This window comes from Archocentrus centrarchus, chromosome 14, assembly GCF_007364275.1.
Source record: "Archocentrus centrarchus isolate MPI-CPG fArcCen1 chromosome 14, fArcCen1, whole genome shotgun sequence".
Lineage (NCBI taxonomy): Eukaryota > Metazoa > Chordata > Actinopteri > Cichliformes > Cichlidae > Archocentrus > Archocentrus centrarchus.
The window spans coordinates 11,002,160-11,027,649 of record NC_044359.1 but is presented as its reverse complement, the minus strand read 5'-3'; the positions used below and the strand labels follow the sequence as shown (position 1 = coordinate 11,027,649).

At 41.8% G+C, this 25,490-nt stretch overlaps 1 protein-coding gene across 2 annotated transcripts; it reads left to right on the top strand.

Moving 5' to 3' along the window:
- Positions 1–5,181: 5,181 nt before the first annotated feature.
- Positions 5,182–18,821, top strand: LOC115791701 (14-3-3 protein epsilon). 2 transcript variants are annotated; one of them, XM_030745908.1, is made up of 7 exons: positions 5,182–5,400; positions 10,110–10,309; positions 10,743–10,849; positions 12,494–12,700; positions 13,971–14,107; positions 14,354–14,404; positions 17,747–18,821. In XM_030745908.1, exons 1-6 carry the CDS (start codon positions 5,337–5,339, stop codon positions 14,359–14,361), a joined length of 723 nt encoding a protein of 240 aa, XP_030601768.1. In that variant the 5' UTR covers positions 5,182–5,336; the 3' UTR covers positions 14,362–14,404; positions 17,747–18,821. The 2 variants fall into 2 exon arrangements, with proteins under 2 accessions (XP_030601768.1, XP_030601767.1); XM_030745907.1 differs by lacking the exon at positions 14,354–14,404 and having other exon boundaries at positions 5,185–5,400.
- Positions 18,822–25,490: the final 6,669 nt, after the last annotated feature.

The following is a 25,490-nucleotide window of genomic DNA, read 5'->3' as shown; positions in this document are numbered from 1 at the left end:
GAGATGGTCCACTACCATCATCAGACTCCCCAAAATATACATAAGTATTTTTCACCTTGTTGCCCACACCCCTACAGTTTGAGAACCTCTCATCTAGACTGTTTCAGCATGAGCCCTGCAGTTTTAGCGATGTCTTCCTTCTCTTGGATATAATGGACTTTAACACCACTTTGCCATATTGTGCTCAAAGCATCCAAAACTACATTTGAAAAACTTGAGCTGCATCTAAATCATCACCCAGTTCTCAGTATAGCTAGCTCAGAAGATGGTAGTTCAGTTGTCAGTGAATAAATATAATATTGACCACTGATTGTGGAGAAAAAAATTGGCACTACCAGTGGCTCTTTGACCCACGGGTGGCGCTGAATGGAGAGCTGGATTTCCACCAGAAATGCTGTTGCACCCAGTGCTGGGGCTTTAGCAGCACTCTGTCCACTTTGCCGTGGGAGTAGGCGCAGCTCTGACTGCTTCAGCTTTCAGCCACTATAGATGCCGCATCATGTAAGACTTTTCTGAGCCTCGCCTGCGTGTCCCAAACATCTTTGCCACAATTTCTACTTTATTCACGAGAAAACGTGCATGCAGTCGCTCGGGTATCAGGGTAATGTGCTCAGTGTGGACATGCCTGCTGTAGAGGCCGTGGTCCAAAACTGTTACACTTCCCACCTGTGACACACCTGAATGAATGAACTCCTTCCTACATAAATGCATTCCCCAAAGAGATAGCTGCCTCATGGTTTTGTTGTACTCTTGGAACTCTTTCAGGCTGCTTTTTGTGTGCATAAATACTGGTTGTAAAAACAGGTTGTAGCTTGTGTCAGAGTTGCGATAATTTAGTATCTTTTCATTAGTTTTGAATGTTTTTGTTGCCAGAGAGAGTTTCCAACTTTCAGTTTAGTGTCAGTTTGGTTTTACTGGTTTCAATGGTAGTCTTGTTATTTAGTCATAGATGGTAGTATTAATCTTTATTTATTATTATATTAGGGTGGGGGTAAGGTTGGCAAATATGACCAAATATAACAAACTAAAGGAATTTCCTCTGTATTTGTATTAGATCCTTTTTTACATGCACATTACTGTTTACATTTTTCCCCAAACTCTAGTTTCTCTTCTTTTTTTTTTTCCACATTGTTTTTAGTGAAGTTTGACTTCTTTGTTTCTAAAGAAAAAATTTTTTAAATGCAAAACTCAGTTGGTTTTTTTTTGGTAGTTTTCCTCTTTGATTTCTGAAAGAAGACGATGTGATGTGCTTTTCACACACATTTCTCGGTGCTTTAAGCATCATGTGGCGAGTCCGGTTCGGAGTCCATTCAAGAGAAGGCGGACGTCTCTAAAAGTGGGCGTCATGCATTACAGGCCAGACGGGACCAAAAATAGACTGCCCCTCTGAAATGAAGAAAGCCGACTGTGAGGAGGTAAATCAAGAATCTCAAAATGCCTTCAAACCTGTAATAATGATGCAGTCAAAGGCACATTTATTGATTAAAACCTACAGAGTTCTTAAAATGCTGTAAATGATCGCAGCTGTGTTTCGGTGGGGAGGTTTGACACAATTTCACAAACATGAGTGCAGACGCTGTGTTGAGTTTACAATGTGTGTAATTTTCCTTCAGATTTTTTTTTGTTGTTGACTCAGATTTATGGAAAATATTTTTGTACACCTGCATTAATGTCATGTTTTATAACCATACACAGTCTGTACAGCCCAGTCTGTGCTGCATTAATAAATTCATGCAATATTTCCGCATCCCAAAGGAGACATTTTTGAGTGCTTGCGTGGAGCTTACAGAAGTCCAGTCAACGCTAAATGACTGCTGTGATAACGGTGTGAAATCTGCTGCTGCTGTCTCTGTGATTTTAAAGTGTATATTAAATGTGGTGTGAAATCACAGTGATTTTTATTTTTCTAAAGGTTATTTGTAAGGACACATGAACTAGAATAGAGAAATATGAATATGAATTGAAAGCACCAGCTGTCATCTGACATCAATAAGATGTTTCGCTGCTGGTGTCTAACTCTCTGCTTTGGCCATTTTTGTTGTGGTATCAGTTAATTATTTTTTTTTTATTTTTATTTTTTTGTACTGCATTCATGCAAAGTGATTTTTTGGGGTGTTGTGTGGCACAGAGCTCCCTCTTTCACCTGAGTGTAACTCGGCTCTGCCACAGCAGACTGTTCGCCTACCAACATGCACCTCATCTCCTCAGCAGCTCAAGAAAACCATACCAAATAAAGTTTGATTGCCCTTTTTTCTTTGTAAATTTCCACAGTGGGTATATAATTTTTGTGCCATTTCACTCACACGTGAAGAGGATCTCAACAAACAAAAAAACATTTTTCTAAAGAGATTGTATACATTGTGTCAAATGGCATGAAAATATATTTTGTCACCCTCTTGAAATAATGGATGGTCATTTTTTTTAAATTTTGCCTATAAATCATATTTTCAATGTTTTGGTTCATTTTTTTTTTTCTTTTCTGAAAAACCTAAAAAAAATGACTTAAGCCATTATTTTAAGAGGGTGACGATTTTGAAGTTGACATTAGCTTTTTATTTTCTGCAGCATGTAATCTGTTAATGTACCCCAGTCAATAAAAATATACTGAACTGTCAGGGTGGGCCTTACATCAGTGTGTGAAGTTATTCTATTTGTATCTACATTCAAGATTTATTAGTGCTGAATTTGCAGTGTGGACACTCTACAATGGAGGGTTGGAAACTTTTTTTTTCTTTCTTTAAATGCCAGCAGTGATTTAAAAAAAAAAAGTAGCAAAACTAGAAAAATCAGTCGAGAGGGCAAACATCTATCTTTTTGGTTGTTGTCCTGTAACCTCGTAAGTGCACAGAAGCAGCTGAAACTGATTCCCAGTGATTCCTACTTCCCAATGGGGCAGATTGATATCCCTGAAGTTTAACTGACTGTGTTATACTGTGATCCAGTGTTCCCTTCATTTTTTTGGAGCAGTTTTAGCCTCTATGGATAGTCCCCACCCTCATTAAAAACTGGGTGAGCTGATTTATTTATTTATTTTTTTTCTTTTTAAACTCATCCACTTGGATAATTGAGCTGGGGGCGTGAAAGCTTTGATTGACAGGAGCCAGTGGCATCTGCTGGGCCTCAACTCGGCTTCAGGGCGTTAACCAGGAGCCCTTATCTGTGTCTGTTCTGTTCGAGCCTTTTGGAGCATTTTAAATGGATTACCTGACTAATAACGGCTTGGTGTCTGATACAGATGAGCCAAGAAGTTTGTGCTACTGGCAACATGAAACCCACATGGTGGCCATTACAACATAATTGTAAAGAAATTCCAAGATTTACATCATAAACTATATTACAGCAAATGAAAAAATGGTCAGAGCTGTGTTGAATTCTCATTTTATTGTATATAATCTGTTATTTTACTTAGTAGCAAAAGGACAATGATAATTAGTTAATAAAAAAATTGTATATTGTCTCATTTTAGACATAGACTTTATTGTCATTCAAATTACACCATACATGATTGCATATTAGAATGAAATTACGTTGCTACTGGCTCGGGTTAGAGATGGAGGAACAGCAGCAGTGATATAGTGTAGTGTAGAGTACAAATAAGACCATAAGAAAAAGTGTATATGTACACACATGCATATATATATATGTATATATTAGGGCTGGGATTTTAACGCGTTAATTTCGATTAATTAATTATGGGGAAATTAACGCGTTAAAAATGTTAACGCATTTTAATCGCACTTTGCACCGTGGAACGTTTCTCAGTGCGCGAGTTCCCGGCATACAGATTATATCGACGCACAATGTCCAAATTAGGGGCCGCATCCTGTGAAGGACCCGGCCCACGTCTTTCGCAGCCCACGAACACCACAAAGGCCGGAAGTGAGCGGCTAGCCTTCATATCAGCTGCCGTCACCTCTGTGTAGCTCATGTCGCCTAGCAACCGTGAGTGCGAAGCACAGCTGTGTAACAGCAGCTGGTTAAACGGAGAACGAACTTTTTCTCCTTTTTGTGGTTTAATTTTAAGTCTTTAATTCAAAATAAACTGTTAAAACAAGCATAACATATTTCAACATCAAGGAATACAGCTGAGAGAATGATTAATTTCCAACTATAACAAGTGAGACATTAATGTTGAATAAAACTATCCAGTTATGATGCTTAACTTTAATTTCAGGAGTTTGCTTATCACAGGAGCACTTCCACCCTTCATTGGTCTGTGTAGTAGACTGGTGGGAAAATACACAAAATTTTGAAGTTTAAGCTTATGTATATTGATTTATTCATCAACTAAACTTAAATTAATTAGGGGTGGGACTCGATTAAAAAAATTAATTGAATTAATTACAAGCTTTGTAATTAATTAATCGAAATTAATCGCATTTTAATCGCATTTCAATATTTGACATGAGAAATATTAATTTAAGTTTAGTTGATGAATGAAGGGTGGAAGTGCTCCTGTGATAAGCAAACTCCTGAAATTAAAGTTAAGCATCATAACTGAATAGTTTTATTCAACATTAATGTCTCACTTGTTATAGTTGGAAATTAATCATTAGCTCAGCTAATGATTAATTGCTGAGCTATATATAATATAATTGCTTATTTGTGCTTTCTCGGCATGTTGAATCGCAGATTGATTATTAATAAATAATGCAAGTGAATTGTTGAGGTGTTAAATGTGTTGGCTTGAAATAACAATTTGGAGGGGTGACCTCTAAGAGTGGTTTACTTTGAGACTTTTTTTTTAATCTACTGGTTGAAATAGTTTTATTTTTGATTGATTTTATTTAAATATTTTGTATTTATTTTATTAGGGGCAGCACGGTGGCGTGGTGGTTAGCACCGTTGTTGGGTTCTGTGTGGAGTTTGCGTGTTCTCCCCGTGTCTGCTTTCTCCGGGTACTCCGGTTTCCTCCCACAGTCCAAAGACATGCAGTTAGTGGGGTTAGGTTAATTGGTGATTCCAGATTACCCATAGTTGAGTGAATTTAATTTAATTCCCATTTCGTTTAGTTTATTAAAATTTTATAATTTAATTTGATTTGGGGGGCTTTTTAAATGTTATGTTTTTCTTTTTAAAAACATTACCTTTATTTTGCATTTATTTTATTTTTAAACGTATTTTCTTGACTCAGCTCGGGGGTGTAGGCGTGGATGAATCCGCTGCGTGGATTTCCCGGATGGAGCAGCGACGCCATCTTTACGCCAGTGTTACCGGTGGCTCTTCGGCTCAGCGGAGCGACAGTGCTGTTGCTGATCCACCACCAGAAATCGCAGAGCAGCCGATATACTCCCTTTCCACCGGGACGCACCGAAAAGCCTCAGTATCCGAGCACCATGGCGGACAGAGAGAACTTAGTATACCAGGCTAAACTCGCCGAACAAGCGGAAAGATATGACGGTAAGGCTGCGGACAGATATCGGTGGCTGCGGACCGCCTGGCCCCTCTTTCCCCCTCTGTCTCCCTGCGCAGGGGGTTTGGAGACGCAGGTGAAGCAGTTCACATGGATTTGTTGGGTGAAACGAGACAAAATGGCGGAGGTTTCCCCAGCCGAATGAAACAGCATACGGTTAAATGTAATTTTCAGCTCACGGGAAAGGCGCAGCCAACGTGCTGGGAAGCGTGCCCCGCGGTGTGCCCTACTGCCAGCGGACATTTGTGTTAGTTAACGCGGAGCTGAGCTTCTCTTCTCAGATAGCAAGCTATTCTAACGGCTAACTAGCTGGCTAGCCTTTCTTCAGCCCCGTCACGCCAAACTCCATTCAGAAAAACCACGTCGAGCGCCCACACCCCGGCAAATATGACCCGCAGCTCCACTGAAGCTGATCAATAAAGAGAGGAAAACCCACAGAAAATGGCCCCAGTTACTGCTAACATATCGTTCCCATCAAGCGCTTAAAGGAGACCGTGTGGCAGTGAGGCTAATGGAAAACTTGCATGTAATTAAGCTCTTTAAATCACGTTAGAGGAATTTTACTGCGGACCTACTTTTTAAGAGCTCCTGAGTGGTCTCAGTTGGCGCTGTAGTTGACAAACTCCAAGGCCTACAAGGTGGTATTCAGCTTGGCCGCTATTAAATGTTAGTTATGCACCTAAACTGCAGTCTTCATCAGAAGTCCAGGTGTGCCAGTACCTGAATTTCAGTAATCTTAAGCTATTTTCTGTTTTAATTTAAATGTACAAAGAAGCCTTATTAGTATGGCCTGCCTTTGTTTGTCTTTGTTAAATTCCTGTTTCTGCAAAAAATAACCCCCAAAACCCCCCACATCCATTATACTCCTAATCCCTACATTTATCAGTTTCATTGTCATAAAATAGAAGTCTTTCAGAACAGTAAATAACCATATGCTCTGTTAATAAAAACATTGGCACAGGTATAGAGAGAGGGGGTCCTTAGCAGGCTGTATGTTGTGCTGCTTTTTTGTTTGCCACTGTTTTAAAATAAAGTCAACATTGGTTTGTTATTGCTCGTGTGTAAACCTCATTTTGTGACTCAAAATATCAGTTTCCAGGTAAAAACACCTGTCCTTGAGTACTGTATAAAGTTAACCACAGGTTTCTGAAGTCCAGGTTTGATAAACCCGTTCACCACATGAGGACGAGGGGCGGCTCTGACAGGGAAACTGCTGGCAAGTTGTTAGCCAGTGAGCATAAAATGGATAAACCTCCTTTTTGAAATGTAGTTTGACCAAGGTTTTCAAAATATGACCTTTTTATTTATTTTATGTCAGCTGGGATAGGCTCCAGCCCCCCTGACCCTGAACAGGATAAGCGGAAGAGAATGGATTGATGGACTTACTGTGAGTGACTGAGCCCATAAACTCAGAGGGAAAGTGCTCTTAAAGCCATATTCCTGTAGACTTCTAAAGGACTGGAAGTCTTTTTGCAGCCACAGCTATCACCAGATAGAAGGCAGGTTTAAGACCCTTCCTCGTTGCCTTCAATTTTTTTTTTTCAACCCAGGAGCTACGTCCATGTTTTATATCATCTGTGGTTTCCTGTCACTGAGTTTGGGCGGAGCTGCCTTCAGTCCTGCCCAAAGTGGAAATTGATGCGGTGTAATCAGAATAGAAGTGAAACGAGTCTCATTTTTAATAATAAACAGCAGACAGAGCTCCCCTTATTTATTTTGGAGTGCGTCTGCTCTCTTCTCCAAAGTTCATCCACCTGATGGAGCCCCTTCCAGCAGATTGTATGTTAGCATTACCCAGCATGCCCTAGTTTACACTTCAGCTTATGGTGTGTCATGATGTTTACCCTGTGTAAGAGAATTAGTGAGGGATTATTGACTGTTAATTCTTGCATTATATGATTAAAACCGTGAGTAAGAAGGGGGCTCTCCGTGACCAGTGTTATGAAAACCACAGCTGGCACTTTGGCTGTCCTCCAGTTTATCAGTATTTGTGTCATGGGTGAAGTTAGGACCAGTATACCATAGAGCCCCAGTGTGAAGTGGGCTGCCTCCTGCTGTGTGCTTCCCGTGTGAAGGGGTAGCTTAAGAAAATATCCGGAGTTGTGTGGAAACACCTCTGATTTGTTAAACTGTCCACTCTGCGCGCACACACACACACACACACACACACACACACACACACACACACACACACACACACACACACACACACACACGGGTGTCTCAGCAACATTTGTCTGGTTCAGTGTGTGTGTGTGTGTGTAAATGAACCTCTTTCTCATCAAAAGTTTTCTGAATAGTTTGGCTAATTGTAGCCATTTGGTTAAGTGTCAGACTTTTTTTTTTTTTTTGTACATGGGTGCATAAACGTCCCTGCCATCAGTATAAATTTCTGTTTAATCATGCATTTTTATGGGTTAATCATTGTATACACAAACACACCAGTGTCTGTGTTTGTGCTATTTTTAGGTTGGCCTGTATTTCTGGGGTGCTGCTGCTGCTGCGTATAAAAAGCTTCCAACTGAAGAATGTGAGGAAGAGGAACAGAAGGCAAAAGGAATAAAACATCACAGGAACAGAGAGCTGGCAGTCATACATTTTAAACAAACTGAGAGAAATATGATAATGGCTGCTGCATACTGGATTTTGGTACTTGCGAAGTGCTTTTCTACTCTATTTAAGCCCTCATACGAGCACCTTGTGCCAAAGTGCTTTAACTGCACTCTGATGGATGCATCAGGGGCATCTCGGGGTTCAGTATCTTGCCCAAGGATACTTAAACATTCAGACTAGAGGAGCCAGGGATCAAGCCTGCTCTGCCTCATGCACCAGTAGCATTTAATAATAGGAAAAGAGCTTTCTCTCTAGGTCAGTCAGGGTGTCTTGCCTGGTCCACTTTTGGGCTACTGTGCCAGTTCTCTGAGATGTGATAGTCCACTGCTGCGTGGGCCTCTCATTGACCACATCTGCACTTGCAGAATGACCCTAGATAGACGGTGTAAAAGATGGACGTAGCTTCTGGGTCTGTGAGGTGAAGCCAAAACAGAAGTGCCTTAAATCTGCATTCTTTTTGATGGTCACCAGGGGGCAGTACCTGCAGTTGCTCGGACCTCTGTAAACACTTTGCTGATGAATTTATATTCTCATTTTCTCAATTCAGGTCATACTGAATAAAACATTCTGTTTTGTAAATTTTGGTCTAGTTTTGCTCATTGGTTAGCTACATCTTTTATGATGGAGGCAGGCGGTCAGGGACCAGCCGCTGCCCTCCTGAAAAATGCCTTTTCCCCATTTCCTGTCTTCACTTGACAGAAAAGCCGCTGTGGCCAAAAAATGGAAAAGGGGGGGGGGGGCATACGGAGCTCACTGATTTGCTTTGAGAGTAGTCTGAGGTAGAGCGGACACATGGAACAGCATATTTCATCTCCTGGCTTGTAAACCAGCTGCTGCTGCTGCCTTTTTCTGATGATACGTTTGTGGCGTCACAAGCTGAATGACTGGCATTTGTGTTTTCCCTCCAGCGCAGGGCTGGGCGACAGGGCAAGAAATTACAGCTAAATTAGATGTTTCTAATGGGGGTGTGTGGCTTCAGTCAACTAGTACTGAAGACAATAATGGCTTCTTTTTTTTTTCTCTCTTCACCCTGCCACCCTTGATGCTTCTTATGTAAATTATGATATGCTACTCTTTGACTGAAAGTTCTTTTTAAAGATATATAATTCTAAGTTGAAGCAGAACCAGTTCATTTTCAGTGTTTGTTTCTGATTAGAGGCTTCACATTGTGTCTCATTTAAATGAATCCCTGGAGAAACAGCACATTGAACTGCTCCTGAGATAAGTGCCAGATCGTTACATTTTGTTTTTTTTTTCCTCACCGTGTCTCTGGTTTCTGTGATTCACACTGACTCAGACATGAAATGTTTTAAAGTACTGAAGATTGGTGAGCTCAGACCTCTGGTTTAATGTCCTGGCTCAGTTTTTGTGTCCGTGGGTGATAAATGTCTACATTAGGTGCTCCATTAATAAATCACTAAATGTGACAAAAACCTGTCAGGACTCAGCTAATTGGATGAAGATGGGCTTGTTTTCAATTAAGAAAAACTGAACATTAATGCCTGTGATGGAAGACTTGGTACTTAATATCTGTCTTTTCTGTTATTTAGCCCTGCTCTTTATAATTTCAACCCTGATGTAATGAAAATATGTGAAGGGCACCTATTATGTGAATTTCTAGCTCCATATTTTTCTTTTTGACATCTACTAGAGTAGCTTTGTATGATTCACAGTTCAAAATGACTCTTATTTCTTATCTTTTACTGGGCCTTTATGCAGCACCCTTTCCCCACCTTTCAGAAAATCTGGTTGGAGCCCATCTCTTAGGTGGGTGGAGTTTATTAGGAATCACTTATTAGGGAAGAAAAAAAAAAAAAAGCAGCCTCTGAGTGCTTAGTGTGAGCTTTAAAATAAGGAAAAGCATAGTAGTCCCACGATTGCTTCCATTTATTATCGGGGCAAATAATTTTGTATTCAGTCCAATGAACAACCAGGTGCAAATAACTACACCTGCTAAACTGGACTTAAACGCTCTGGCCTCATTCACTGTGGATCCATTGTTGGGGCTGAGAGAAGTTCAGCTTGTGGCTTCTGATCAAATAGTGTCTAATGTTTGCTTTTTGCTTCCCTGTGCTTCTTTCAGAAATGGTGGAGTCGATGAAGAAGGTGGCCAGCATGGACGTGGAGCTGACGGTGGAGGAGAGGAACCTTCTCTCGGTAGCGTACAAGAACGTAATCGGAGCCAGAAGAGCCTCCTGGAGGATAATCAGCAGCCTCGAACAGAAAGAAGAAAACAAAGGAGGCGAAGACAAACTAAAGATGATCCGCGAATACAGGAAAACGGTTAGACACTGTTTTAAACCCAGATCTGATGCACTTCTTCTTTGTTTTATCACAAAATAAGCTTCATAAACAACAAATATTTATTCATTAAGCAATCTGTTTCATAACTAAAATAAATAAATTTGAGGAGATTTTAATACTGAAATCTGCCATAAATAGCCATCACATAGTATGGCAATATAATGGGGGCTTTTATTGTGAAAGCCAGGAAGTTCAAAGTTCACACACGCTACATGTGTGAGAACACAGTGTACTAATGGAAGTATCTGAAATACGACGCGCTTTGCTTGTGGGGCACCAAAAACGATCCGGTCGTGAATCATTTTGAAATCTGAATTTTTCCCTGTTTCATTATCAGGAGGATTTTGATCTGCAGTGACTGACCTCACGGCTCACTCGCAGATGCATCTGTCTGTTTTTCTTTGTTCTGCAGGTTGAGAAAGAGCTGAAATCAATCTGCAATGACATTCTGGATGTACTGGACAAGCATCTCATCTTAGCTGCTACCACGGGAGAATCTAAGGTTTTCTACTACAAAATGTAGGCACCCACTTATCTTTTGAACGTGCACTAATATTAAAGGGGACCTGTTACACGTTTCCTTATTAATACTCATGACCACGGTTGCCAGATGGTTACAGACCAGTCTCTAGGCTGGTGTGACCATTTGACTCTACATTGTCAGTCGCTGGGAAATGGATTGCTAAAGTTTCGCTCACACAGGCCTAGAGATTAGTCAGCGACGCCCTGGTAACCACCGGTCGCTAAGGAAGAACCAATTGGCAAAAACCACCTTGTGATTGCTTTGATCGCTAACAGGCTGCCACGATTGCCTGTAGTTTGCATGGCTGACTTTAGAAACTGTGAAAAGTGCCAAACTGGAAACAGACACCAACATCCTGTTTCCATTTTGGGTCTCACTCTTAAGTTTTACTACCACTCAGCTAGCAGTTAACGAGTGTTTGCAGACATGGCACACTGCTAGTGGCCAAACCGATCGGTGAGATGACCAGTCAGTACGGTCATCTCACTGAGATGATGCTCAGCCCCACCCACCTGCTTTTCAGACCACATGTCTGCAAGAGACAGCCAGTGAGGAGAAAGTTGGTTTAAAGGGGGAGGAGTTAAAATTGCTAATTTGAAGTAGTGGATGAATTGAGGGGCTGCACTGAGATCCAGTTAAAAAATGAATAAGGACCTTTTCCTTTATTTATTTATTTTTTTTAAATACTACAGTATGAACCATGCAAAGCTTTAGTAGTAAAATGTTAAATATCCACTTTAATATTACCAGGGTGAATTCATGATGTAAGCTGGTGTGATTGTTGGGGTCACTCTGGGATGTTCAGAAGGAGTTCTTGATTCTAAGTTGTTGTTGTTGTGTGTGTGTATATCAGCTTCTTAATGTTTTCTTGCTCGTGCCAAAATTGATCATTAAAGAAGCAAATGTTAATTTCTGAGTAGCGTGGCCATTTAACGCTAACATTTGCTAACAGGAGGTTTCCTCTCATTTTGAGAGGCAGTTTTGTTGTTGCATCTTGCACAAAAAGAGAAGTAGTCTAACTTTTAATCACAGTTGATGATGAGATATTAATTATTTAGTATTTTTGACATTTTTGTGGCCTTATTTAGAGCAGTGCAGCCTTGTCCCATTTAAAATAATCCATGATAGGTTGAGGTGGAGCTGAGGCTATGTGGTAAACACTTTTTTTATTGTTACTTTTTTGCTTTCAGTACCTTTTTAAAAATAGACCTGTCAGAAAAATCCGGTGCATTTTTAAGCTCTATCACCGAGCATGAAGTGGTTCACAGTACCACTTTTAAATTTTAAAAATAGATTCAAGGAATATCAAAAACTTTGGAGTAAATGAAACCCCATTACAGCAGAGTCATTTAGCTGCTCCCTGAAAGATGCATCTCTGAGCAGGCTTTAAGCTGTAAACAAAACGGCATGTGTTTACAGTAAAGAAGTTTCTAGATCCTGCTGCTCCGGTCTTTTAAATGCATTTCTGTGAACCTAACATGGTCTTTATTCATTTAAATAAAAATTCCTTGTATATTTGTCCCATGCTGCATTATAAATATCAACTGATACCCCTGATTTACTTTGGCTAGTTAAATGTAACTTTACCCTGTAGTGTGAATGCTGATGTGTCCTTCGGCCTTTGTGTTTGCGTCGCTCAGGAAGGGAGATTACCACAGGTACCTGGCAGAGTTTGCCACAGGCAACGACAGGAAGGAGGCAGCTGAGAACAGTTTGGTAGCGTACAAAGCTGCGAGTGACATCGCCATGATCGAACTCCCCTCAACGCACCCCATTCGTCTGGGGCTGGCCCTTAACTTTTCTGTTTTCTATTATGAAATCCTCAACTCACCGGACCGTGCTTGCAGGTAAGTGAACGAGTTCTTTTTGAAGTACAGGTTTCTATGTAGGCTAGCAGGGCGTCCTGTGGCATCTTTGATGGGGTTACAGAGGTTTGATGCGACCTCTGTAATGTTCATTTGTACCAGGGCTGAAGTAAGAAGAGTCAGATGATACGAGCGGTTCAGACCTTCATGACTTTCAAGAGAGGACAAAACACGAAGGGGGGGCATCGTTTTGGACTTTAGCCATCCAGTGGGATAGATTGGACAATTTCAGCCCTGTTTTTAGGGAATAAGACAGCTGCTGCAGTTTCTTATTTGTCCAGTTTGGTAAATGACATCCACATGTTTTTAATATCCTCTGTTCTGTCGTGGTTTAAATGCCACATGAAAAGAAAGCAGGAGTGCGTGTTTCAGCTGTTGGATATTTCTGCAGCTTAATTACTCTCAGGAAACCTGCAGCTTGGAGCCAGTTCTTACAAATACACCTCTTTAGCTCTAACTTGTAATGATGGGAGAGCACTTCAGAAAGTACAGATTTAAATTTTATAGATGTGTGGATTGAATTATGAACTGGCTATTAAACCACATATTGACTCTCTCTTTTTTTTTTTTTTTTGGCCTCCTCTCACTAGCATATCTTATCATTAAAGGAATAGTTTTCCAGTTTTAAAAAAATATCACAGTGGCACCAGCCAGTTGGTTGGTTTGGGTGTCTGACCAGGCTGCCTCCTGCTGAGGTGTTTCAGGCATGTCCGACTGGGAGGAGACCTCAGGGCACGCCGAGGATGCACTGGAGTTATGTCTCCTGGCTGGTTTGGGAATGCTTTGGAGTCCTCTCTAAAGAGCTGGAGGAGGTGGCTGGGGTTTAGACTGCTGCCCTTGTAACCTGGATCCAGATAAGCAGCAGAAAATGAATGAATGGATGGCATATATAAATGTTCAGATGGGTTCCTGAATTAAGAAAAATATTTTTTGCCATTTTGGTGTTTTTGACACGGGGGTGGACCTGATAATGACCAAAAATTAACTTCATAATTTCGACCAAAACAAGCATTTGAGTCCACAGTCATCAGGAAAGTGTTTGCTGAAGAGGGGAAGGGAGCAGAAGATATTTTTCCTGTGGACATCTTCACAGCCAAAGGAGTCGCCGCCTTGTTGACCATTAAAAATAATGCAGTTTGGGGCACCTCCACTCTGGCTTCACTTTACATACCAACTGTGCTTTCACTGTATGAAGTAAAGTGTGCAGTTTGCTGTGAGTGACCGCGTTATCTCGCGTTTTCTCTGCTGACAGGTTGGCGAAGGAGGCATTTGACAACGCCATTGCAGAACTGGATACGCTGAGTGAGGAAAGCTATAAGGACTCTACGCTTATCATGCAGTTGCTACGTGACAACTTGACACTATGGACCTCAGATGTGCAGGGAGACGGTGAGAGAAGCTTTGCTTTTCAGGCTGTAATTTAGTATCGTCTCTATCAGCTTCATTTCTGGGTAAAAAGCCATCAATTGCCCTTAATACAGCCTCTTTAGGGGAAAGATGGTCTTTAAATTAGCCAGAAATACTAAAAAATCTAGCAAACAGAATAACTCAAGGTTTCCTGTGGTTTCTATAAAATCGCTCAATCTTTTCAGGTTCGGTACTCACAAAATCTTCTAACTTCTCCTCTCCCCGTAGATTCTTAAGGACAGCTATCCTTCTCTCTTCTCCATTATAGAGATGTATTTTGTAAGTCGTTCCTCCTGTCTTGGGCTTTTTTTTTCTTTTTGTATCCACCACTTCAAGTTGATACTCTTGCCTCACCATCCTAACAATCCTCACTAACTTACTCACAGCACCAAGTCCAGCCTTTTAGGATTACAGAGCTGTAATTTGTCTCATTGTATTACTAAACTTTTCCACCTTTTTCAGCACTGTGTGTTTCAGTGTCTTCAGGGTGTCCGCAAGTCAGTAAAAGCTTCGGTACAAAGCTGAAATACTGCTCAGTGAACAGCTCAAGTCCCGTCTCTGCTTCCCAGCTTAGCTGCTGCTCCACTAGTTATTTTTATTTTAATTAATTATCAAAGCAAATAAAATGTGTTCACATTTGAGTTGTAAACATTTTAAAAACTTAATATGTTGGTTTCATGTTTATATCTTTATGCTCTTAAAATATTTAGGTGCTTAAAACATTACGAGATGTATTTGAAAATAATTTGACAATACGTCTAAATTAGAAAGACCATGTACCTGTGGGCACCTAGTTTCCATTAATTTTTATACTTATATGCTCCGTATTTTTATTCTTAGACTCTACAAGAGTGGCTTTGCATGATAAAAATAATTTGTGTTTATCTTATACTGTTTGTTTTTTAAACCAGCTCTTTTAGTTTCTCTCCCTTTAAGCAAACTTTCTTCTGATTGGCCACCCCCTCTCAGGAACTCTGACATCATACAGAGCCAAGAGTAGAAAAAACTGCAGGAAACAGTATTTAGAGCAGTCTGAATCCTGAACTCGTAGCTCACAGGGATCACCCGGACATACACTGCCCTCATAATGTGAAACCAGAGGCCAGGTTTAATATGAGCATCCACTGTTGCGACAGTATGTAATTGATAGAAAATACTGGAAACTTCCCTTCAAAATTACTATTGTTGCAGGAATTTGTCAGTTATCAGTGATTCCTACCTTCCTGCAGTCTAACCACTGGCTGAACAGTCGTGGGCTTGTTGTGAGTGTAAACCTTTTAATATGAAATCTGAACTACAGAAACACAAGCTGACTTTTGTCCTGTGACCATACAAATGATTTCAGCTTCTAATTTAACCATAAGGACTTGCGGACACTCTGCTCCTTCACAAATGCACGTCGGTGTCACTAAATCCTGCCCACTGGGGCATCACAGCAGATATATGTGTGAGCGAGTCGGGGTTTGGAAGCCGGCGAACGCAGCCTTGCTCAAGTGTGACATGACATAAACTGCAGTAGCTGCAATGTGAGGCTGCTGCTCCGTGTCCTGCAGCTTTCTCACATCCCAGTTAGCCGCGGTGCTAATGAGCACCGTTACGCTTGCTATTTTAATCATGATGGATTCTCAGGCCTTTTGTTATTTGTGCCTCTTAACGCTTCATTACACGGATGGCTGTGCTGTCTCCATGGTAACCTTTCTAAGCAACCAGTCGCACAGGTTCACAAGGCACCCCCCCTTCCCCAGCTCGTTTGCAAGGCACAGAACCCACTGGACTGCACGTCGACGGTCACTGGTGAAAGTTGCAGTTTGTGTGTTATTTTTAGCATTTATGAGCCGATCATATATATATCAGCTCAGATTTTTAGCTCACCTGAATTTCAGTTTAATTTATAATTTGATTAAAATCATTACATGACAGATGTCGACACATGACTGATGTTACCTTGTTAAAATGCATGGCTGAAACAAAAAAAACCAACAAAAACACTGTATCTGAAAGATGGCTGTAGTTCCTGTGTCACATGCAGAAGTGGCTTAAAGCTGCATTCTTTCTAATAGCCAGCAGGGTGCAGTGATAAACTACTCCACCATAAAAACTGACCTGTACGATGTTTAGTGGAACACAGTCGTTACCTCACTCAATCACGTTTGTTTTGATTAATTTAAATACTCCCCTCCTAAAGAGGGGAACTTATATAGAAGCATATGCACTAAAGTCAGCCATCCCCACTTCAGAGATGCCCCTGCATACTGCATCCATCACTGCTTGAAGATGGAGGCAAACTGAGCTAGCAGTCAGTTTGCATACAGATAGTTTTTATTTCTAAATGTTCTTTATTCTGTAGCCTTGTCACTGTGTGGGAGCAGCTTTCCTTCACGTTTAAACCCATTGAACAGGCGGATTGATAAGGGACTCTTATCAGCTTTTTATCTGTGAAGCTATTGATAGCCGTTGGAGTAACAGGTGCTGCTGTTAGCCACTTTAAAAATAGGTTTTCTCTCACTTCACTTGGGTTCACTGTCTCAGTTGTTTTGCTGCTTCTTTGCTTCAGCTCCAGCATAAACTGTGACAGTGTCCTCGTAACCGCTGTTGTGCTTGAAGCATTCCTGTGAGGGTGGGAACAACAGGAGGATTGGTCTGGGTGGGGTGGGTGTGGGGAGTGTCAATTATAAGTTAGTTTTAATTTAAATATCACAGATAGCTGTTTCAAAGTATACACGACCCTTTTAGAGCTGTACATTCATATTTTCAACATTTTTCTCCTTCTCTTCATCTGCCTCCTCTGCCACTGCCCTCTCCTCTCTCATCTCCAGCTCATCCTCTTCCTCCTCACCTCAACTGAACTGACGTCAGGGCTCTAACATAAGAAAAAGCACATAAGCATGCATGTTTATTACCAATGGTGGCATCAGATTACACATGTGACCCTCCCATCTCCAGATGTCTGACAACAAACCAACTGTAACAGCTGGTTATGAGCTAATGTTATGCTGCCTAACGTTAGGCTTGAGTGTCCTAAAAACCATGATTATATTCTCACATCATCGCTAAGTGTTTGAGTCCGACGATGTTAGATCCACTTGAAAAATAGCTTTAGTAACAGCGACAACAACAGCAGTGCACATGAAGGGTGGCCAGAGCGTTTGTGGTGACTTGGGTAAAAACTTGAAATGTAAAATAGTCTCAAATGTGAGTGAAACACTTGAGCTGCCAGGTCCTGAACCCCTGCTGTGTTCAGCACCTCCTAATTTCCTTTAAGGTGACAGTAGGTTACAGGGCGGGCCAAACCCTGATACTGTAATTCATTCCATTTGGAGCGGAAAGGGCTTTAAAGTAGTGCTGCTATCTTACTTCTAGCAAAACTAAGTACATATTCTGCTCTGTGAAGTACTTTTATGAGAGTGTTTGATCATTTTCTGCTTTTACAGCCAGTTTCCCAAAGATGGATGAAGCCTAAAAATTCTAATGTTATGGTCTTGGTTTAGTCCATGACTGTCAAACTGCCCCGTAGTGTTATTAAGGATGGTCTGGATATCCATGCTGCTTCAGTTCAAGCTGCTCTTCAGGTTAGCGGTGGCAGCAGCCCAGTGACTGTTCGTGTTTTTGTCTCCGTCTCAGGTGAAGAACAGAACAAAGAAGCACTGCAAGATGCGGAGGATGAGGCCCAGTGAGACCGAACAACCCAAGACAAGCCCTCCTCCTCCTCCTCCACTTCTTCTTCCTCCTCCTCTCTTAACTCTCTCCTCCCAGCACTATTTCCTGTCCCCAGGCACAGTTTTCAGCTGGGTTTACTCTGCAGCCCACTCTTTCTCTACCTTTCCCTCCATTTCCACCCGTCTCTCACTTTTTCTCCTCGTATGCACGTCATCGCCCTCGTTTCCCACCCCGGGGTTTTTCCTCTTTTCATTAATTTTTTGTTTTTTTTTGTTTTTTTGCCAGCCTGTATCCCTTTGTTTCACATCCTCTTACACTGTTTATTTTTGCTTTACTTTGCTGTTATCATCTGTTGCCAAGTACACTTGCCTGTATTTGTAACACACGTGCAAGAGTTTATTTAAAGATGATACTTTGTTGTTTTCCTGTGTGTGTGTTTATGATCAGTATCTTGTCCGTGCTTCGTCAGTTGTCACATTGAGGAAACACAACAGCGATGGGAGGTTTAAAGGGATGCGTCAAAGCTTTTAGGAAGAACTAAGTGCCCTCTTTACATGTTTTGTGGTTACCGAACCTGCTTCTTCAACGCATTTTTCTCCCCCCCCCCCGATCTCCGAGCATCACTTCGACCTCTCTCCTTGTCCACTCTTGGACCAAGTATTGTGCTGCGAGGCTGTAGTGCTTTTGCTAATGGCAGATAGTTAGGTAATGGCTTTTTAACAGACAAAATGTGCATATGTGTGAGCGTGGGAGGGGATTGCTCAACACTCTTTGATTGTAATGTAATGCAGTTTTGCATTGGCACTATCTAAAAACAGTTTGGGAAATAGAGGCCTGCTGAATCTTTACTCCCTTGACTCTTTCAGGTTTCCTCTATCCCCTTCTTCTCCTTTTCCTCCTTCTCCTCCTCCTTCTGTTCAGTATGTGTAAAGTGAATCTGATTTGTACTACTGGATATTCTCACCGGAGCCACAAGTACCATCTGTATTCTTACTGAAACACAGCATGGAATTAACATTAAACTTCAAATTGAAAATCATCTTTTCCTTTTATTTGATGTGCTGCTTGCAGGTTTTCTTTGTAACCTTTTATCGTTGTGTAAACCTGAGTGGATCAGACTGTCCAGCAGAGACTGAGGACACACTTGCTCCACGGTCAGAGGGGGTGCTGTGGGAATGGCACTGTGAGTTGGGTGGCACCCTCAGCACCCATATGAGAGCTGTATGAATTATACAGTTGGGTCCATAAGTTTTTGGATAATGACATATTTGTAGTTTTGCCTCTGTGCATCATCAGTGGATTTTAAACATGACTGAAGTGAGACTTTATGCTTTAATTCGAATTTTTTTTTTTTTTTAATCAAAGCATTGCATTAAATGTTTAGTAGCTATTTTTATATCCAGTATCCATTTTCCGAACCTCAAAAGTAACTAGACTATTGACAAGAAGTTAAATAATGTGGTGAGGTCTGTTCATTATTTCATGGCAAGTTAAAGGTGGTGTGTAAAATATTCACCACTAGATGTCAGTGGAGTGCAGCCAACTAAGTTCTATTCTTACCCCTCCCAATTCAAGTGTATACTTCTAGCTATGGTGGCTGCTATAGGACAAACATGTTTTAGCCAACCAAGAAAACTCAATACATTAAATTTAGACTGATTCCCTTAACGGCTGCAGCCAGCCGGCATATTTCTGCCACTGTTTGGCCCGGATCTGGATCCGTCTGAGTTTTTCCCTGTTTTGGAAGGCTGCGAGTCCACTGTTAACCTCAGCTATCAACGTTTGGTGAGAAGCATCCACCTTTAATTAGTCTGGAGGAGTCCGATACCGGACGATGAGTCGGTGAAGTGCACTAGTGACCCATAACAGCGATACTGAGGTGAGTTGTTGAAGATATCCTAAACTTTTCTGTCAGTAAGGGCTGCTGTTTGCTGGCACTGGTGAACCTGTCTGTGCAACATTGTTGGACACTTGGTGAATAAACTCATACGATGTAAGATTATAATCAGTTTATCAGAGAAAACTTTTTTTTTAAGGACACTAGCTTTAACGCTACTCAGACTGCAGTGCAGGAGATGAGGCTTGCTGTGAAGAGGATGATCTTTTATCCAGATGTGGAGTATCTTTTCCTCAGATGATAAAATGGGTATGATGCTTCACATCTTGTCTGAAGGTACAGGCCCAAATTCAAATGTCCCTCCATAGCTCAGGAACCCCTACAACTTCTCCACCTTGTATGTGGCCAGTATCTATTAACCTATCAAAAAGAGAGCAAAGCCCTGGGACTGGTTACATCAAACATCTACATAACATGAATTCTGCAAAATTTCATGTCCCTACTTTCAGTTTGTTTAAATAAGAATATTGCAGGGGATAAAATGTAGGGGGTGGTTTTTATTAGTTTATTAAGCATAATTTTTGAGCGGCCATACTACAACTCCATCACCTTATACGAGGCACATAATGTTCTAGATATCATATACACTGCTCAAAAAAAATAAAGGGAACACTCAAATAACATCCTAGATCTGAATGAATGAAATATTCTCATTGAATACTTTGTTCTGTACAAAGTTGAATGTGCTGACAACAAAATCACACAAAATTCATCAATGGAAATCAAATTTATTAACCAATGGAGGCCTGGATTTGGAGTCACACACAAAATTAAAGTGGAAAAACACTACAGGCTGATCCAACTTTGATGTAATGTCCTTAAAACAAGTCAAAATGAGGCTCAGTATTGTGTGTGGCCTCCACGTGCCTGTATCACCTCCCTACAACGCCTGGGCATGCTCCTGATGAGGTGGCGGATGGTCTCCTGAGGGATCTCCTCCCAGACCTGGACTAAAGCATCTGCCAACTCCAGGACAGTCTGTGGTGCAACGTGACGTTGGTGGATGGAGCGAGACATGATGTCCCAGATGTGCTCAATCGGATTCAGGTCTGGGGAATGGGCGGGCCAGTCCACAGCTTCAATGCCTTCATCTTGCAGGAACTGCTGACACACTCCAGCCACATGAGGTGTAGCATTGTCCTGCATTAGGAGGAACCCAGGGCCAACCGCACCAGCATATGGTCTCACAAGGGGTCTGAGGATCTCATCTTGGTACCTAATGGCAGTCATGCTACCTCTGGCGAGCACATGGACGGCTGTGTGGCCCTCCAAAGAAATGCCACCCCACACCATTACTGACCCACTGCCAAACCGGTCATGCTGAAGGATGTTGCAGGCAGCAGATCGCTCTCCACAGCGTCTCCAGACTGTCGCGTCTGTCACATGTGTTCAGTGTGAACCTGCTTTCATCTGTGAAGAGCACAGGGCGCCAGTGGCGAATTTGCCAATCCTGGTGTTCTCTGGCAAATGCCAAGCATCCTGCACGGTGTTGGGCTGTGAACACAACCCCCATCTGTGGACGTCGGGCCCTCATACCATCCTCATGGAGTCGGTTTCTAACCGTTTGTGCAGACACAGGGCTCTGGCAGTGCTCCTCCTGTTCCTCCTTGCACAAAGGTGGAGGTAGCGGTCCTGCTGCTGGGTTGTTGCCCTCCTATGGCCGCCTCCACGTCGCCTGGTAGCGCCTCCAGCCTCTGGACACTACGCTGACAGACACCGCAAACCTTCTTGCCGCAGCTCGCATTGATGTGCCATCCTGGATGAGCTGCACTACCTGAGCCACTTGTGTGGGTTGTAGAATCCGTCTCATGCTACCACGAGTGTGAAAGCACCACCAACATTCAAAAGTGACCAAAACATCAGCCAGAAAGCATAGGTACTGAGAAGTGGTCTGTGGTCCCCACCTGCAGAACCACTTATTTATTGAGTGTGTCTTGCTAATTGCCAATAATTTCCACCTGTTGTCTATTCCTTTGCACAACAGCATGTGAAATTGATTGTCAATCAGTGCTGCTTCCTAAGTGGACAGTTTGATTTCACAGAAGTTTAATTTACTTGGAGTTATATTGTGTTGTTTAAGTGTTCCCTTTATTTTTTTGAGCAGTGTATATTTAAAAAGTTCATATTGAGAAAATGCGAGAGAAGACCATCACAGTTTTTGGATACAATAGTCACAGAAACCTGTTCTTTCTAATAAAGTCAATTTGGATTTGGTACATGGTATCAAACCATGGAAATGTCACACTGAGTTTGGATGAAAATGTTTTTTTTTTTTGTCCACATTCAAACTTTAATATCTGAAACCATTCACTGTGCCTTGTGTATGAGAAGCTGTCAGAAATTAGACATTTAAATATTTTATGGACTTCAAGCGCCTGTCATTGTGTGTTACTTTGAGCTACACTCCTGGGAGTCCCATATTCATACAATCATCAGTCCAGATATTTACCTTGAAACAGTCTAAGGATCCAGCTCAGATAATTTTCTAAAGAATAGAATTTTAAATTATTCCCTCAAAACGAAAAGCATCTGATGAACTAACATGGCGTGACACCACAGTCCTGGTGATGTCACTTTGCTGAGCACCTGTTCTCAGACTCATGATGTACACCTGTCGACTGTTTTGAAGGATTTCCCGCTTTAACTGGGATTCAAGGAGAAAAAAACCAACATTTTTAATCAGCAGAGGGCAGTGATGGCCAGCAGGAGAGGGAATTCCTTACAACTCAGTTTGTGGTTCAGCAGCCACATCCCATCCTCACGGGGAAAGACACACACACACACGTATGTCTACAAAGTAAAAGAAAGTAAAGAGGTGACAAAAGAGGTGTAATAATTTGCCAAATCAGTGGCCCCTGTGAACAGGAGAGCAGCTGTAGCTAGCTTCTACTTGTGCACGGGATTTTAATGCTACCTAATGTGTAAGCACATTATCTGGAAGTGTGCACTGATGTGCCTACACAAATAAACAGCTGGTACCCAGTCGAGTGCGGGGACGATGAGATCTCCCCGTCACTTGTGGATGTTGGAAGCATGTTGACAGTTAACCAGGCGGAGATATGTGGTTCTAGAATATAGTGCATCACTGTAGATTAAACAGAGTATAAAATATTTGAAATGAGCTCCGCCTCAAACAGTTTCAGCATAAGTGTTTGTGCATAAATGTGTACACGGGTGTGCTTGCGGGTGTGCGTGTGTTTGTATGTTTGGCTGGACCTGGGTCTGGGCCTGTGCCTTGCCTCCTGGCCGCTCCTTGCTGGTTGCCTCTCCCCCCCTGCCCCCCTGTGGTGTGGGAACCTCCGGGTTCCTGGGTGGGGCTGGATGTTCTGATGTGGGTGGTGACCTGCTTCCCTGGGGGCTGTGGCGCGGGGCTACATTGGCTTCTTCGGCGTGGGGGGCTCGGGCGGCCCTCGAGGCCCTGCTGCCGGCCGTGCAGGGGGCTGGCCGCTGAGGGGGGGCTGGCTTCTCGTTGCCTCAGGTTCTCTGGTGTCCTTGCTCCTTGACTGTCTGAGACCTCCCTCCCCCGTCTTCTGGGAGGGGTGTACGGTTGTCTTTGGAATGAGTGGCCGCGGGTCTTCGTAGGTCTTGTTGGGCTGCTGGTGGCCTGGGCTACCTGGGGTTCTCTTTGCCTGCCTCTAGCTTCTGATGGGCGGGGCTGCGGCTTTCTGCCTTCATTGGTAAGCACATTTCATGACACAAACACATACACCCACATAATAACACAAATGGTTGGTTTGTGTAACTATGCTTCTTCTTTTATTTTGTTTTCCCCACACAATGTTTAATTTTGCAAATCTTGTCAATATCTTATGTTTAACAAGTGACGAACTATTTGGTTTACCTACTTGCACTCTTTCCTGTTTCTTTTTTCTATTTTTCTCTCCTTTTTTTTCTCTTCTTCCTTTCCCTTTCTCTTTTCTTTCTTTTCTCTTTTCTATTTCTTAAGCCTGTTATTTCTGGCACAATCTGTTAAATAGCATGTTAAAAATAATTCAAATAAAGACGTCTCCGTTAGTAATGACGAGAAACAAATACAAAGGTCAGAATTTGGGCGTAATCCTGGATTCACAATGAAACCTGACGCACACATAAGACAAGACCGTTAAAAGATGTTTATCACATCGCGTCAAATGTGGTGTCAGGCAACCAAAAGAGTGATTTAAAAACCTGTAATGTCATTATACAAAGAAGCTGAAGCCTCCTGAGTCCTACGTCCCCATTTGGGGAACATTACATTTTGGCCTTTCTGCACCTGATTCTTCAATCTGCTCAATAAAGTGGTTCATACTTTTTTATACTTGTCCCCAGTGACAGAGGAGGATGCTGTGGTCTGCCTCTTTTCCTCTTCCTTAGCAACTCCATATTCAACAACTTTTTGCCCATATATCCTCCATCCCTCCTCTGCACGTGTCCAAACCATCTCAGCTTTGTCTCTCTTTATCTTGGTGACCAATGCAAACAACATCCAGCCAACAGTTAAAAACATGCAAATCTGTGATCACCGAAACCATTCTCACAACATAAGTCCTCAAACATCCCTAAATTAAAAAAAAAAAAAGACACCACACATTTGTTTGAAATTTCTTCTTCTTTTTTTTTTTACTTAAAAAAAGATCAAAATAAAGATGTACAGCTGAAACCAAAATAAGACGCCGTACTACACTTCAGCTCTAAAGACAGATGGCAGAACAAGAAGGCGTGATGACCTGGACTGTCCCAGCTACTCCAACGAAAACCAACCCAGCTTTGGGGTCGGAGGTGGGGTGGCGTGGTGTGGGGGCGGGGGGGTGCTGTTGCTGCTGAAGATGCGCCATCTCTCGCATCCTACTGCAGACTGTCCAATTCTGAAAGAGACGAGGAAACCGAGACCGGCGCAAATACATTTCTGCTACAGGGCGTCCAGCCTTCCCCAGAGGATCCACAGTGATTCAGGAAGGAAGGGCTCTAAATCACTGCTCGACATACAAACAGCGGCTTCGGCAGCTGGAGTTTGACGTCTTACTTACAACACACGGCGAGAATAATGGCATTGTCCAATTTGTCATGTCTCCACACACATTAATGGTCTAGAAAGGACTACCCAGATAGCACTCGACTGTCAACATTTAAAACCAGAAGACAGACGTTTAACTTTTTTTTTTTTTTTTTTAATTTCTGAGTACAAAAAATAGATCAAAGAATGAAAAAAATAGTTATATTCTGACTGCAGAGACTTGATTTATAAAGCTCTACTTATGAGCGACTCTCTGGGTCTACGCCTGCACAGTGAGGGTTGTGGTTTAAGGATTGGGGGTGGCACTAGTTAACATTCATCATTGAATATATTTATTAATTTGCAACAGGTATCAGAATATTTGGGCAGTCGATACCCTTTCACATTAAAAGTTTGAATATCCCTATATAATGCGGTTAAGTATTCAACACATTTTGCCTTCCGCACATCTCCTTTTTCATCTTTTTTTTTCATTATTGCGATGAATAAAATCTTTTTAAAGATGACTTACAAAAAAAACTGTCTGTTCACTACAATATCTGCTATGTACATCTGTTTAAAAAGCAAGCACAGTCATCCCTATGTACAGCTAAAGATTTCATTGTATTGTTCACGGAATATACATATTTATTATTTTCACAGTTTTCTATATTTGCTCATATATTCAGTATCAATAGATTTCATTTGTTCTTATGAATACAAATATTTTTAGCGCGCTGAGGTGTGAACTCTCCCGTGCTGATATCTAGCGATGTCTCTTGAACGCTGCTCGTGTCTGTGCAGCAAATACTGTTCAGAAACAATCTTGATTGTGGTTC

Bases quoted from the DNA above. Each gene is read 5' to 3' on its own strand.
- LOC115791701 (XM_030745907.1), top strand. From the start codon at position 5,337: ATGGCGGACAGAGAGAACTTAGTATACCAGGCTAAACTCGCCGAACAA. The intron at 5,401-10,109 runs GTAAGGCTGCGG...TGCTTCTTTCAG, and splicing joins ACAAGCGGAAAGATATGACG to AAATGGTGGAGTCGATGAAG. The intron at 10,850-12,493 runs GTAGGCACCCAC...TGCGTCGCTCAG, and splicing joins AAGGTTTTCTACTACAAAAT to GAAGGGAGATTACCACAGGT.